This window comes from Lygodium microphyllum, chromosome 11 (assembly GCF_053477565.2).
Source record: "Lygodium microphyllum isolate KBCC chromosome 11, Lygodium_microphyllum_v1.1.10, whole genome shotgun sequence".
In the NCBI taxonomy this organism is placed as follows: Eukaryota; Viridiplantae; Streptophyta; class Polypodiopsida; order Schizaeales; family Lygodiaceae; genus Lygodium; species Lygodium microphyllum.
The window spans coordinates 36514895-36531972 of record NC_141145.1 but is presented as its reverse complement, the minus strand read 5'-3'; the positions used below and the strand labels follow the sequence as shown (position 1 = coordinate 36531972).

The window sequence follows — 17078 nt, the reverse complement described above, 5'->3', positions numbered from 1 at the left end:
ACGTGGCTAGAGGACCTGAATCTACATACCATACATCATTCTTTAATGAACCATCGGAGTTATAGTATTCATAAAGTGTTGTATAACAAACAGATGTTCACTTCTATAATCATTGTTTCTGCTACTGGATGCATAGTTACCTTGTTGCTTTTTTCTATTTCTAATTTTAGCTTTCTTTTTTAAGCAATTTTTACGAATGTGACCTTTCTAACTACAATGCCAGCATTCTATGTTATTACCAAAATTTTGTAGCCTATTAGAACCTACAACTTGTCCTCTTTGGCTCCCCCTTCCTCATGACTGTCCTCCTCTATTTTGATGTGTAACATAACCTTGAGCATGACCATTGCATTGGCCTTTGCCACAACCTCTACCTCTGCTAGGAAAGTAAAACACCTATTCAAAGTTGTTCTTGCTTTAAGAAGAAGAGGAATCTAAGCCAAGGTTCTTCTCCTCAAGTAGCAGTATAGAAATCAAGTCTACAAAATCAAGGATATCATCCCTCGTATTCATAGATAACCTAAAGCTCTTGTATTCATCTCCAAGTTCATCTAAGCATCAAGTCTACAACAACATCATCATCAACTACTACATTGATAGATCTAAGAGCTTCCATAGTACTCTTGATCTTAAAGGTATAATCATTAATGGACATGTTCTCTCTTTTTCACTTGATTTAGCTCTAACTTGAGATATAGCTTTCTAGCCTTTGTATTTACTTCAAACAACCTTGCCAAATTTTTCCATACAATAGCAGAACTTTCAAATTCGTGCAAATAGCCAATCATAACACAAACAGATAGCCAATACATGAATTTACTCTATGTTTGCTCCCAATCTTTCTTAGCCTTTAACTATTCTGTAGTAGCACTTCATATAGGAACTTCAGGTGCTATTGACATGTCTCCTTCAATGTAATTCCAAACACCTTTTCCCTTCAAGAAATTTGTCAACTTGAACTTCCATGTAGGATAATTGTTCTTATCAAGCTTCTACAAACAATTTGGTTGAAGTTGTCAGATATTTTAACCAAATAGAAAACCTTGCAAAAACCTGCAATTTGCAAGAAAGTGATTAAATATGTTTCTAGCCTTCAAAATATTTCCAATCCTTGTATGGAGTTATAGACATTGTTGGGTATTTCTTTATAAGCTCAATAAGGACTCTCCATCATGCCAACTCAAGATGTTATTGATAAATTTATGGGATTTGGATTCCACACTCAGCAATAAAGGAATAAGTTTGGGAGAGGAATATGAAGGAAACAATGAGAAAGCGTTGGGATATGTAGTAGCAAGCTTAGGCGATGAATGCATACATCACATTGATGGTATTCCAAGTGCAAAGTTAGCATGGAAGGAGCTCAACAAAGTTTTCGACATCGAATCCAAGCACTCCAATGTGAAACTACTAATGCAACTTTATAATATAAAGTTCAACCCAATAGAAGATCTTACAAGTCTCTTGAACAAATATAAGGGCATTAAACAAAAAATGGATGTTCTAAAAATAACAGTAGATGATGAAGGTGAGGCCAAAGCTATTTTATTTGCAAGCTGTGATGTAGATGGTTATCATAATCTAGACTTTGAAACATTATCTAATATGGAAGATTCGAAGCTGCACAACATTGAGGGATCCTTGAGAGAGAGAGAGAGAGAGAGAGAGAGAGAGAGAGAGAGAGAGAGAGAGAGAGAGAGAGCACAAAATTAAATAGACTAGGAGCACTTCAACCACTGCTCGTGATAATGTCTTCATTACTGCAAGAAACTCAAGGTTCAAATGCAATCATTGTGGATTAACTAATCATAAAGAAAAGAGTTGTAGAAAAAAAGGTAAACATCAATGCACAATTTGTAGATGCTTTGGTCATTTTGAGAGAGAGAGTGCCATTCCAACTAAGCAAACTATGCAAACAAGCTACTTTAAAGTCATGGTGTATCTATATCAAATGAATCCAATGATGTATCTCCATCCAATGGACACCTATTCTAAATCCCACAGTTGTAAAGTCCACCATTGGCATCACTAATGTAGCCACGGGGACAAACCTCCTATTCAATCCTATGTCATATACTTACATTTTGTTTTGGTCACACCACATACTTATGAGTATGATAGGGGACTTAGGGGGGGTAATTTTTGTAATCACATCCTTGATTATAGTAGCAATTGATAATGACCAACCATGCATCAAGGGGGGGTTTGTTAGCATATTTGATGTGTATGGAAACTAGGTCTAAGATAATGGATAAGGATGGATGAGTTGGCACCCAAAAGAAGCTACATGCAATGTATGAAGTGTATCTCATAGGCAAAGACAAGGGAAAGTGTACAAGTTGAAAAGCTATAAATTCATGTACTTGCTCAACTATAATTCATTCATCTTTCTTGTATACACAATAACCTTGGATCCAACCATCTAATCATTTGAGGTGATAAAAATTGATAGACAATAATTGGTAACCATACACTTGATCATCTTGATGGAAAGAAGCTCAATGACAACTCAACACCACATATATTTGAGTCAAAATAATATGCATAATAAGGTTATATGTTTTAGACTTCTAGATGTTGACCTTGGGTTAGGCAAATATAAATAAGACCTTGAGTGAATGTTAACTAGAAAATTTTGATAGCCATAAGTAACCTTCTAACTACGGTCATACTATGCAATTTCATGACTAACTATCTCTTTGAAGAGCAACCATTGCATCAATTTCATGAAGTTATGCTATGTAGACAAAAGTATGGACAAAATGTCATTTTCAGGAATAGATCAAGCAGCCTTAACTTTATATTAGTCTCCCTCCTCATGTTCACATTGCATGTATTTTGTCCTCTAATCCCTTTACATTCATGGGCTTGACATCTTTATAAGGATACATGCGTAGAAAGTAGAGAATAAAAAATTTACTTTTCTTGTTCCTCCTTAAAAAGAATCCTACATAAGGTGCCCCCTCATATTACATATTGAAATATGCATTATTTATACTCTATTTTGTACTATAAGGCCTCCCAATTGATATTACCCATTTCACATTCGACATACATGGGAGTTACAGCTACTTGATACTTCATGCACCACATCAATAGGGGCGGGCTAGTTTTGGCCCCCAAAGATTGCATTCTCCTCCCCCCTCTCAAAAAGTATATTTCTTCATACAAAAAGTGACCAATCCATGTCATATATTTAAATAACCATTTTTCATGCTATTTTTCCTATAACACCTCTCAAGACTATTAGTGGCCTCAACTATGAAAATTAGTCAGAGAATTTGTATATACATGTGATATATGTAACAAAGCAAAGTCCCTCTCTGTCGACCTTATGGGTTGCTTCACTCCTTGCCTATTCCTAATCACCCTTGTTCATCAGTGCCAATGGACTTCAAAACTCATTGATCTACCTTTCTCCAAGAGATTTAATTTCATTCTTGTAATGGTTGATAGATTTATCAACATGACACACTTTATCCCTACTCTTTTGGGACACATCATGTGCTCATCGCTTATACTTCTAGAGAATTATAGATCTTTGAAGATATGAGCACCCAAGGAATAGAGAAGTGGCACTACCATACTCATGTCATATATTTCGAGAACACGTGTCATGGGGGTGGGTATATAAAGAGAAGTGACCTTGTGAAAATATTCAATTTGTTTTATTGATGTACCTTTAATCGATCAATCATAGTGAAGAATTAAGGGCCACAATTATAGTAAATCTACCATTCAAGAAGTACAAACGCAAAATAGTAAAAGATCATGGAGCACTACCACAGCAGCATGACACACGACGAGATGATGAAAAGGGTCTCACTCTCCTCATGCAATGGCACATACAAAGTATACTTCTCGATGCCATTTCATTCAAGGATAGCCATTCACATCTAGACCATGGGGAGGCCAAGGAATCCCAAGCTTCTTGTGGCATGCAACCGCTACTACTTCTCCTATTGTGTCTATTCCAAATCATCCAACATCAAGGGAGAAAATGGTATAAGATGAGTATAAGGGAAGGAAGCTTTGGCAAGACTATCCCCATGAAGACATTATGGAGGATAACTACCAACACAAGGACCACAAAGAGTAGCATAGAGACAACAATAAATTTATGTTCACATTGAAATTCATATTACAAATATGCCTTTGACACGGTTAGAGCAAGCACAAATATTTCGGTGTTATATGGTAGTTGTGGGAGAAGTCGTGACCAAGGCTAAGCAAGAAGCATCAATGGTATTCCAGTCAAGGTCTAGTTGTAAGATATGGCCACTACCTAATGACTATTGTTGAGCAAAGAAAGCCACTTTGGACTTTCTTGTATGATTCGACATATATAGCCCCTGCATCTTTGAGAGTGCTTGCAACTGTCCATGTGGTGTCAACATTTCTAAAGCGCAACCTTTGAAATAGGCTTTTTGGCCTAAGAGGAAGATCAACGTTTAGAAATACCACTTAAGGGAGCAAGTGGAGGATGTAATATTCATGATAGAAGGATTTGATGTTTGATATTCTCTAAAGGTTTCTCCTCTCCTCGACGTCTACTTGATTTTAGGGGAATCATGACTCTATGCCCACATGGACTTGGTAGATTTGTTAGAGATATCATCACCTTTAGGATAGGCATCAGCTCGAGTAGGGCACATTGGTGATATATGGGAGTAGGTCAAGCAATTTCTATAGTTGCTCAATCATGGCAAGTAGTGCATGCAATTTTTGAACAATTGACCAACTTGCCACATGACAAGTTGGCCAAATGCAATAGTCAAACAAATTTATGCAATAGTTAGGTGCATTATAATGTAGGTCAATTACATATTTTAGGCACTTCTTTTTGGGTATTTATAGCCAACCTACCCCAATCACTTTCATCATTTGTGTAGATAGGGAGATTTTCAATTGTTCATGCATTCATAGCCCATTGTGTGTGTGTGTGTGTGTGGGGGGGGGGGGGGGGGGGGGTGTCACGATTGTGGGAGAGAAGGAAGGAGTCTCACTTGAAGCTTTCTTGCTTGCACAATGGGGGAATACACACAAAGGTGGAGGTTGAAAACAGTTTTCCTCTTCTTAGTTGTGGAAGCCAAAAGAACTCTTATACAAAGAAATAGAAGAACCCTATATATGGGTCTCAAACCAAACTCAAATAACTAAGGTGGCATACTAACTGAGCCACGAACTAGAGTAGATAATGATAGCTGTCATCTATCTATTATTCATGGGCGGTGTACCAACCGCATCTGCAACTGACAAGTCGGTGACATAAATACACAACGGTCACCCTGGCGTATCACGAGTGGAGCTCGATATCTCAACACTCCCCCTCGAGCTCAATTCCAATTTCTGCACACCAAGCAGGTCTTTGAACTTGCGCAACTTCTCTGCGCCCAATGCCTTCGTGAATATGTCAGCTACCTGATCCTCTGTGCTGACATAAACTAGATCAATAAGACCTAGTAAAACCCTCTCCCGCACATAGTGATAATGCACCTCAATGTGCTTTGTTCTAGCATGATAGACTGGGTTATTTGCCAAGTGTATACTACTCATGTTGTCACAATAAATGACAACTGGCCCATCTGTAGGCTGATGCATATCATAAAGTAGCTTATGCAACCAAGCTATCTCACATGCAGCCATTGCTGCACCCCTGTACTCAGCCTCTGTGCTGGACAAGGCAACTATAAGCTGTTTCTTGCTGCTCCAAGTGACTGCAGCACTCCCAAAAGAGAACACATATTCACTGGTAGATCGTCTATCAGAAATGCTACCAGCCCAATCAGCATCAGTGTATCCATGCAACTGTATCTGAACCCCAGTCTCATAAAATAGTCCATACTGCAATGTGGACTTCACATACCTGAGTATGCGTCTAGCCGCATCCAAATGCGGTTTCCTTGGAGCCTGCATAAACTGACTTACCAATCCAACAACATAGCTCAAATCTAGCCTGATAATAGTCATATAAATCAAGCTTCCTACTATACGTCTGTACATAGTAGGGTCTTCCAGAAGCTCACATGCATCTGCGCTCAGCTTCACATTCTGCTCCAAAGGAACTGAAATAGGCTTACAGCCTGTCATCCCATATTTGGACAGCATGTCCAATCCATACTGTCTCTGTAAGAGTTGTATCCCACTTGGTGATCTAATCACCTCAATGCCCAAGAAATAACACAGCTCTCCCAAATCCTTCATCTCAAACTTCTGCTTCAATAGCATTTTCACATGAAGGATATCTTCATCACTGTCACCTGTCATAATCAAATCATCAACATAAATGACAAGTAGCATAATACCTTTCTCTGTTTTTCTCACATAAAGTAAAAAATCTGCCTTGAAAATCTGAAAGCCAATAGTGACAAGATACTGTCCTATCTTGTCAGACCATGCTCTAGGTGCTTGCTTCAAGCCATACAATGCTTTCTTCAACCTGCAAACAAACTCAGGATGAACAGCATGCACGTAACCTGGTGGCTGCTCCATATAGACATCTTCTTGCAAATCACCATGCAATAAGGCATTATTTACATCCATCTGATATAAAGACCATTCCTTTGATGCAGCCATAGCAATGACTACTCTTACGGTTGCCATCCTTCCAACCGGACTGAATGTTTCTTCATAATCAATGCCATATGTTTGTGCATACCCCTTGACTACTAATCTCGCCTTGTATCTGTTCACAGAACCATCTGCATTGTGCTTCACCTTATAAACCCACTTACAGCCAATTGCATTCTTACATTTAGGCAAAGGTACCAATTTCCATGTAGCATTTGCTTCCAAGGCATCCATTTCTTCATCCATGGCTTTCTCCCATTTTTCTTTTCCCATGGCTTGCTCAAAAGAAGTGGGTTCTGGTTCTTGTATCACTTTGACCATATATGCATAGTGAATGGTTGTAAATCCATCATATTTCAGCCTATCCACAAGATACCTAGCTCTCGTAGACCTGCGCAAAATAGGTTCACTCCCAGGTGCTCTCAAAACATCCCTGGTCTTCCTTACTCCAGGTGTAACAATAGAAGGAATACCCAACTCATCATCAATGCTCTGTTCTGAGCCACTGGATTCACCATCCACATAAGAGTGACCTGCATTCACATCAAACATGGGCTGATCAACCTTCTCTTTTTTTTTTCGTGATACCTGCATACCACTATCTGCATTGCTTTGAGAAGATTCTCCTGATCTCAATCTGCATGTCCATGGAGAAGAATGTGAACCACTGCTAGAGGACGCTCCAAGTCCACTAATATTTTATGACTGTTGCTGTGAATTCTGTGCAGCATTACCATTTTGTGCATCTACATCATCAATCACATTTACTGGTTTATACCAGCTACTCATCTCATCAAAAACAACATCTCTGCTTACTGTAAACTTACGAGTAGAAGGGTTATAGCATCTATACCCTTTTTGCTGCAGAGAGTAACCAATAAAGATGCACTTCTCAGCTTTTGGATCCAACTTGGATCTCAACTCATCTGGCACATGTACATAGGCAATGCAACAAAAAATTTTCAAATGAGAAATATCTGGTTTCCTACCAGTATACCTCTCCTCTGGAGTCATCCCATGTATTGCTACAGTAGGAGTTCTGTTCATTATGTAGACTGCTGTAGCAACTGCTTCAGCCCAATAAAAATCTGGCAGGTCTTTTTCATTGAGCATGGCACGAGATACCTCTCCAATATGCCTGCTTTTCCTTTCTGCAATTCCATTTTGTTGTGGGGTATGACTGCATGAATATTGCTGCTTTATGCCATGCTTCTACAGGAACCTTGCAAACTCATTTGAGAGGTACTCTCTCCCTCCATCTGACCTCAGACATTTTATTTGCAGGCCTGTTTCTTTTTCAACCATAGCTTTAAGAGTTTTGAAATGCCCAAAAACTTCACTTTTCTTTTTCATAAAATACACCCAAACTTTTCTGCTATAGTCATCAATAAAAGTTACAAAATAATGACAGCCTCCAAGAGATGCAGCTTTAGTAGTCCACACATCAGAGTGGATTAATTCCAATGGCTTCTCACTCTCTTGAACATGTCTAGGAAATGGTTTCCTTGCCTGTTTTCCAAATTGACAGGCTTCACATACCTTATGCATTTCTGCAACCTTGATTTTTCATATCCTCAACAAAGCATCCATGAGGATTAAATCTGACCTGCAAGCCCTGCTCAACCATTTGACCAACAGAAACCAGATTCTTAGTGATATTCGGGACATGAAATACATCGGACAGGTATTTCTTTTTCCCATCCTGCATAGACAAATGAATTTTTCCAATCTACACAATAGGATGTGCAGTATCATCACCAGTCTCCACAAATCCTGGTTTTTTCATTTTCCTTGCATCCTCCATCCATTCTGCATGACCTGTCATGTAGTTTGATGCACCTGAGTCAACATACCACACATCGTTGCTTTCTTCTACACTTGTCACAGAATTATTCATGTGCTGCATCATAAATAAATGCTCATTTCTGTCATTACCCTGTCTACTAGAAGATGCATAATTTTCTTGTTGCAATTTTCCATTCATGATGTCATTCTGCTTTTTATAGCAGTCTTTAGCCATATGATCCATTTTACCACAGTAGTAGCATTCAACATTGCTGTTTGCATTTTGGCCTCTTTGCCATCTACCACGACCTCTTTGGCTCCCCCTGCCTCTAGAGTTACCACGTCCTCCTCCATAGGACTAGTTTTCTTGAGTTTGCTGCATATTCTGATTTCTACCATGGCCTCCAAATCAGCCTCCTCTACCTCTCCCTCTACCTCTTCCAGCATTTGAGTAAAAGACAACTTCTTTTGAAGTTCCTCCTGAAGAAGATACACCACCATTTCTCTGCTCCTCAGAAATTAGAAGAGCAATCAACTCCTCAAAATCAGGAAATCTTTCACGAACTGAAATGGATGTCCGAAACTATACATAATCCTTTCCTAGACCATTCAAGGTCACAGAAACTAAATCATCATCTTCCACTGGCGACCCAATGGAAGCAAGTGCATTTGCAATCTTCTTCACCTTCATATGGTAGTCATTGATGCTCATACTTTCTCTTTGCACATTATCCAACTCTTGCTTGAGCTGCATTTTCCTGGCTTGCGCATTTGTGCTATACATTTTTGACAAAGTATCCCATGCCGCCTTTGGCGTACTTGCATCCTGAATATGCACAATCATAGAGTCTGAAATACTGATAGACAGCCAGTACATAACTTTCCTGGCTCTCTCATGCCATGCTTTGAATGCCTGCATTTGCTGTTGATTGGGAACATCACGAAAAACTGGTTCTTCTTCATTTCCTGCAACAAATTCCAATATCCTTTTTCCATAAGGAAATTCGTCATTCTAAACTTCCATGCTTGGAAGTTGTTCTTGTCAAGCTTTTCAGTGACAATCTGTGAAAGAGAATCAGACGCCATTACAGAACACTACAAAAAATTATGTCACTGCAAAAAACACATCTTCACCCTCACAAGGGCAAATCTGCAAAACTGACGAAAGTGGTATTTGACCACACAGTCACTTTCTAGTGACGATTTTGCATAAACAGGAACCAAGGATGATTTTGTAACTCCCAATGTCTCTGCACACAAGTATACGATGCAATCTCTGTGGTAACTTTTCACCAACCTGTAGAACAGTGGTCGCACAGCATAAAACAGGGCCTTTTTCTGAGTGCGTGCAGAAAACTTCCGCCTTCAAAACAGGCCCCGAAATGGCCTCAAATCAAAAAAACAGGGTCGCCATAGGCTAAAGCCCTCTCCTGCAGCATATACTGCCCTCTTGCTTCACCGCGAAGGGCGTCTCAACCTAAGACAATGCACTCTTGCAATTTTCAGCTGTGCTACCTGCAGAGATCTGCTCCCAAAACAGAAAATGAAAGCAACACTGCTCCTCTTACCAGAACACCGCGAGCTTGGCTTGCTTTCTTGAGCTCCTTACCACGAACAAGGCTCTGATACCATGTCACGATTGTGGGAGAGAAGGAAGGAGTCTCACTTGAAGCTTTCTTGCTTGCACAATGGGGGAATACACACAAAGATGGAGGCTGAAAACAGTTTTCCTCTTCTTAGTTGTGGAAGCCAAAAGAACTCTTATACAAAGAAATAGAAGAACCCTATATATGGGTCTCAAACCAAACTCAAATAACTAAGGTGGCATACTAACTGAGCCACGAACTAGAGTAGATAATGATAGCTGTCATCTATCTATTATTCATGGGCGGTATACCAACCGCATCTGCAACTGACAAGTCGATGATATAAATACATAACGGTCACCCTGGCGTATCACGAGTGGAGCTCGATATCTCAACAGGAGGGTGTCTGTGCGTGCGTGCGTGCATGTGGGGGGGGTATTTGAAGAGGGGAATTTAGCAGAAGATGAAGGCTAATTGTTTAGTGAGATTGTTAAATATCAATGAACTTTTTATGCCAAGTTGTGATGCCAATGGTCATGGTGTAAGAACAATGTCACAACAATATGGCCATCCAATGGCTTATGAAAGTTGGAAACTCAAGGCGCTTGAGTTAAATTTTCCCACCTACTATGACAAATAACTCTTAGTCATTGTGCATGCCTTAAAGTCTTAAAGAAGTGAAGACACTATTTCATTGGGCAAGATATTTGTATCAAGTTTGTCCAACAAGTCTTTAAGATATCTCCTCACTCAACCATAGCACAATATGAATCCTCAACAGTTACATTGTGGCAATTCTTATCTTGGTTCAGTTTCAAGATTGAGTATGTGCTTTGAAAGAAGAATAAAGAAGCAAATGTGTTCAGTTGGTGACCATTTGTAGTGATGATGGTTACTTTTATGGAGTCTAGTTTCTTCACTTCTATGAAGGAGCTCTATGAGGTTGGTCCAAAGATGCACAAATGCAAGCACAGTCTTCCTTCAAATTTATTCAAGAATGGGTGGATGTATTTTCATGGTAGACTTTGTCTAGCTTATGCATGATCTTACATGGCCACATTTCTAAACGAGATGCATGATGTACCTATTGTTAGGCCTCATGGTGAAGGTCCCACTCCTAAAAAGCTTTCAAAATATTTTTTTTCCCATGAATAAAGAAAGCCATTAATCAATACATGATGGGATGCCAAGCATGACAAACCCCAAAACTGGATGGTCATAAGGTGGTGGCAAAGCTACAACCATTGCCTATTCCAAATTTTCCTTAAGAGGATGTTTTGTTGGATTTCATTACCAACCTTGCAAAGAGTAATTGATTCCAAAATGATGCCACCTTCATAGTGGTGGACAAGTTCAAAAGCAAGTGAGGTTGATTCCAGGAAAATCCGATGTGGATGCAACAAAGGTTGCATGGACCTTTATCAAAGAGATATCTCAAGAGTGTGGCTTGCCAAAGAGTATCATGTGGCTAATCACAATTCTAAGTTCACTAATGGGTTTTGGAAGGTTTTTTTCTATGGCCTTAGCACAAAGTTAGTGTTCTCTACTGGTTGTAACCTCTACAAACTTATAGGCAAACCAAGAATCCAAATCATGCCATGATTACCATGCTTCATTGCCACTATTGTCAAGATAATATTAGCACGAAGTTAGTGTTCTCTACCAGTTGTCACCTCTACGAACTTATAGGCAAACCAAGAATCCAAATCATGCCATGATTACCATGCTTCATTGCTACTATTGTCAAGATCATCAACCTACACGGGAAGAGTATCTACCATTGGATGAGCATGTAGTCAATGATTTTGTCCATGCCTCTACCAAGAGGATCCTATTCAAGATAGTTTATGGATGGCCAATTAGCAATACCTTTGACCATGCTCTTGAGACCTCAATCAGAACCTATGTGGTGATCAACTCATTGTGGATATGGATCAATTGTTGAAGCAAGTTCAAGAGAAGCACAACAAGAAGAAAAAGAGGAGGCTAACAAACATTAGTGTGAATTGATCTTTTGGAAGGTCAATGTGCTACTTTCTCAAGATCCCCAAGCAGTGTTTGAAGTAGTATGGGGAGTTTTCATCTAAGCTATCACTTCAAAAGAAGGGCCTTTCCACATCATTAAGAAGCTCAATTATGTGACTTATCAATTGGGGCTACCCTCCGATTGGAAGATGCATCACGTTTCATGAGAAAAACCTTGTAGACTATCATGGCATATTCCTACTAGAAGGAATCAATGTTAGTGTATGTTGGTGGGCTTCATGGCACTAAAACAAGCATTTCCTCATAGGTACAAAAATGATACATGGAGGAAGGAGCTCAAGTTATTTGCTCACATTTTGGGGTTTCGCTATGCATAAGGAAATATGGTTGGATGAGATCAAATCTTGGTGATGACTTCTAACCTTTGCTTTCAATTTGCTAGAGCCTATGTGATTAGGGACAATTGCAATTCTAGTGGGGGGATAATCTAATGCACTTGGGCACCATCCATATACATGTGCTCAAAGGGCACTTCCCACATACATGTGCTCATATGCCAATCAAGCAATTTGATAGGCAGAGGCAGATGACTTGGCCAAGGAAGTGTGCTTGAGAAGGGCCACAGGAGATACAAGATGCACATGCATGGTGATGGTAGGTCATAATGTGCAAGATGTGGGTAGCAAGATCATGCCCTGTGGATCATGGATAGCTATTCAATATTTTCTATGAAAAAGACATTTAAATTTTGATGGCATTTCACATTCACTAATATTTTATGGTTAGTCATTTTAATTGATGAAAAAGTGATGACCAAATAAAGGAGCTTGATTGTAAATTGAGTGTCAATTGCATGACTTACAAGGTGTGTATAAATTATGGTGACCTAAGAAGGGCATTGTGGAGATCATTTTGGTTGCATTCAACTTTTGTATCTTCTTCTTTTGTTCATCACAAGTTGCGAGGAGTAGCAAGTGAGTCTACAAGTGTACTAAAGTACGTGGAAGATTGAGGTGAGCCAGAGTGTTCATTAGTTGATCAAGATGCAAACTATTCTAGGTAGACTGAGATGGAGTGAAGAATTGTCTTGGATAGGACAATTAGGTGACTTTGTGGATTCAAAGCATTGGTCAAGGCTTGGGCTCTTGGAGCCAATATTTATACAAACCTTTATTTTACTAGTGTAATAAAGATTTGAGAATCTCTTTTGCCTTTCTTGGGTTCTCTTTTCTTCTATTTGAGTTAAGCATTAGGATCATGCGTCTTACATCCCATTATTGTGTTGAAATCACATGAGCACCCAAGAACTTGGCAAATGCATCTAGAGCTGATATTAACCAAGAGAGATGCTCAACAATTTAGGTCTTGCAAGACTTTTACGTGGACTTTGAATATTCTAGATTGAAAGAAAATTATAATACAATCCTTCTATTCCCCTTTACTACCAAGTTCAAAGATGAACCTAGGTTAATAAGATATTAAAAAATTATCCCTAGGAGATGACAAAACTCAAGTAAGATGCAAGTTCACTTGTGCTTTCTTGCAGGTGACCTTGGTATCTCTAGCCCATTTAGAATTTTGTTACATTAGGGATATTTATGTCATAAAACAAGGTAAGGAGAGATCTCTAAGCCTTAAAATAAGTAAGAAGAAGGTTTTATAGATACTCCATGGACATGGATTCTATCTAGCCTTCTATTGCACTAATCTCTCAAACATGTAAACTAAGTAATTCACAATATCTTATATGGAGGGTTTTAAGCTTTCACTAGTAGTAGTGGATACATCTTCCAACAGTCTCAATGAATCCAAAGAATCTATGCCAAGCCTAATTGATGATATCTTGGCACATAAGTAGAAGAAGATCAATGTTAGATTGTAGAGGTGTCTCAATTAGAGCTTGTGAGAAGACCCTACACTTAATTATCTAATCGCAAGTTAAGATGTAAAAATGTAGTGTGCCAAGGGCCTTGTTAGTTTTCAACACTTAGCAGAGTTCTCAATGGCCCAGGTAGTTGCAACAATTGGGCCATAGTCTTGCTTGATATACTAACATTGTGCATGTAACTACCTCTATTGGAAATCATTGAAAATTCAATTCATGTTTTATTTCAACTAGAATTTATGACCATCTCTCACATTATGTCCCTCTTTTAGTAAAGAAACTACCTACTACCACCAATGATACTTGTAATGCAAGCATATCAACTTGTGGCCTAGACGAAACCCAAACAAAAGCTTAAATAATGCAAATTTGCATTGCTTTCCCAATAAATTGCATGTAGAAGGTTGTTTGATTTGATTGCTTTTGACATTTAGAACATAAAACAAGGAGAATCGAGTTGCATTCTCCATCAATCACAACACAACCATTCATAAACTGCATTCAAATCCCTGAAATCCAAACAATATGCTTGTCCTTAGATAGAGATGTTGGTTACAACAATTATTTGTATTGCAATCTCATATAGCGAGTCCAAAGGCCTTTCTTCTTGTTTGGACAAGATCCACCAATCTTTCGTGCAATCCAGGTGTTAAAACTGCTTGAATGCTTGGAAGCGTGATCACCCTCTCAATCCAAGCATGGAGGCAAGGGAATAGCTCTTGATCAAGGAGTTTGAATGAGTTCAATATTTCGAATGCCTTGAACCATGGAATGTAAGATGCCAATACAAGGTCAATAATGCCAATAGAATCACCTCCAAAATAAGGTTTGTGATCCACAAGATCATGGCATGCCTTCTCTAATATCATGTAGTTGTCCTTGATATCAGTTTGAGCTTGCCCTTGGACGAGTGGATCATTACTCCAAAGCAAGCGAGGATCAGAAAACTACATGAGAAAACAACAAATGTTGCCCAAATATTAAAGAATAGGGAAAGTAGTGTCTAAGGAAAGCTAAGGTTTAGCTTTAAGCAAATGACAGTTTAAATTTGTAGACGAAAGTCTTAAACCTTGCAACTCTAAGTCTTCACTAACTAGAAAAACTAAACATGTGTACCTATTTTCCATAAAAAATTCACTCAATGTAAGGATATAAGATTTGAAAGTTGCAAATCTAAATCTATTTCAATTCTAAAAAAGTAAACCCTATAAAAGGTCGCTTTAAGAGTGGTAAGAAAACTTATAAAGCTTAAAATTAGATCATGGACAACAAGAATTTTAGGAAATATCAGGTTGTTTAACTTAGACCCCACTAATAGTCGTAACAATATCAAAATAATTGGAGAAAAAACATGATTATTTTTATTGGGAAAAACCTCTACAATTACTACATCTAGTTTTTAAGAAAATGCTCCTTCAAAAATAAGAAGCATTAGTTTGAACTAATGGTAATATGTTGTAGCCAAAACTAGTGGCAAATGTGCCAGCCATCTCTTTCTCTATCTCTCATAAAGTTTTTATGGCCTAATTTAGCATGATGCCTTTACATTTCACACTATGGAATATACCCTTTTCTGTTAGAGCTAACCTATCTAAAGGGATGGTGTCATGCCTAGCTCTTACTCAAACTTTGTGAAGAGTGGAAAGTAATGTATGTGTGGTCTAGCTCATTCTTTTGCCTCCTTACATTTTAAAAAAAATATGGACATCAATACTTGCTAGACTCTTGAAAGCTATTGGCATGATTTTTGGGAGTGTGTCCAGTTGATGGAGTACCTCCAGAAATGGACATACTTGATCGATTTGAGTTGACAAGATGGCAAACATTTGATTGGGTATTGTCACATTCATTTTGGATTTTCTCTCCTGATGTTTACTTTTGTCATCTCACAGTCATTTCTCTTGCTCCTTGCTAGGCTTGGGCTCCACTAATGATGTGCACTTATGTCGTGTGGCTCGAACATGTCCGACTTGCCTATGCGCAAATCCTGTTGCTTGCATATGCCCTAGCTCTAATCCTTTTGCTTGCGTGTGCCCTAGCTCTAATCAATTTCGAGGGTGTAGCCTCTAAGGCTAGGGGAATTCGGGGGAGATTCGAGAGAGAGTAACTCGGTTGAAGTGCGTAAGAATTTGGCCTAATGGTATCCTCTCTAAACTTGTCGTACCTGCGGTAATAGACTTTCCGGGTCTACGTTACGTAACCGTATTTAGGTTGTTTTTCCATTTTTTCACCTCTCGACGGTACCTGACTCCAACTACACGTAACGCGAGTCCCGGAGAGACAGAGAGAGAGAGAGAGAGAGAGAGAGAGAGAGAGGAGGGGGTAGGTCGGTAGGTACCTTCTTATCCATGAAATCTGCCCAGAAACGTGTGCGCGCACGTGCGTAAGGATCCTGAGGGAGCAGCGGGTGAGGAGAGGGCCAGGTGTCGTGGATGTATTCCAGGATGATGAGGGATTCGCAGACGGGGCGGCCTCGGTGGAGGAGGACGGGAACCTTCTTGTGGACGGGGTTGGAGGCGAGCAGGAGCGGGCTCTTGGCGCGGTCGCCCTGGGAGAGGTCCCCTTCCTCCTGGTAGTCGTACGGCACCCCTCTGTCCCTGAGAGCCATGAGCACCCGCAGCACGTAAGGGCTCGACCACACCCCCAGCACCTTCACCCCTCCCCCTCCCCCTCCTCCTTCCTCCTTGCTCATCCTCTCTCGACCTTGTCCTGAGTCCCCGTCTCACGTGTGCAATCTGCGTGGGAGACGTCTTCTTGTTGCCTCCCCCATAAGAAATCCTTTTTGACTAAGTCTAGGTAAATCCCCCTCCTTGGACCTTTTCCTTAGCACTATCTACCTCAAGTCACATCAATTTGTTGATGTAGTCATGTCTTTTGTTTATTTACACCATTGCCACGCAGCAATCACCTAAACATTATGTTTTAATCACTTTTGTAGAAAACGTTATAATAAGAAACCGGTGTTCCTTGTGTGCGAAGCGCCTACGAGGGAAGTGAAGCTGTCGTGCTATCACTTCCCTATCGCACAGTGGGTAATGTTATCACAAAAACATCACATGCTTTACTTTCCTCTACTCACAACCCCTCTATCTCTCACCCCATTTACACCTCCCCACTCTGTATCCACACTCAATCACTCTCGTTCTCTCTCTCACTCTCTCTTACACACATATATAAAAGGTCAAATATGCATTTGTATCAAGGAATACATAGACTCATATATACGTGCAATGACCATGCACCAAACTTGTAAACGTGTATCTATA

At 39.5% G+C, this 17078-nt stretch overlaps 1 protein-coding gene across 2 annotated transcripts; it reads right to left on the bottom strand.

Annotated features, from left to right (window-relative positions):
- Nucleotides 1-676: 676 nt before the first annotated feature.
- LOC148028707 (glutathione S-transferase U8-like) lies at nt 677-16530 on the bottom strand. 2 transcript variants are annotated; one of them, XM_087687494.1, is made up of 2 exons: nt 16151-16530; nt 677-992 (listed from the first exon to the last, which is right to left on the bottom strand). In XM_087687494.1, exons 1-2 carry the CDS (start codon nt 16502-16504, stop codon nt 873-875), a joined length of 474 nt encoding a protein of 157 aa, XP_087543620.1. In that variant the 5' UTR covers nt 16505-16530; the 3' UTR covers nt 677-872. The 2 variants fall into 2 exon arrangements, with proteins under 2 accessions (XP_087543620.1, XP_087543619.1); XM_087687493.1 differs by lacking the exon at nt 677-992 and adding an exon at nt 14162-14759 and having other exon boundaries at nt 16151-16502.
- Between the last annotated feature and the right edge of the window lie 548 nt (nt 16531-17078).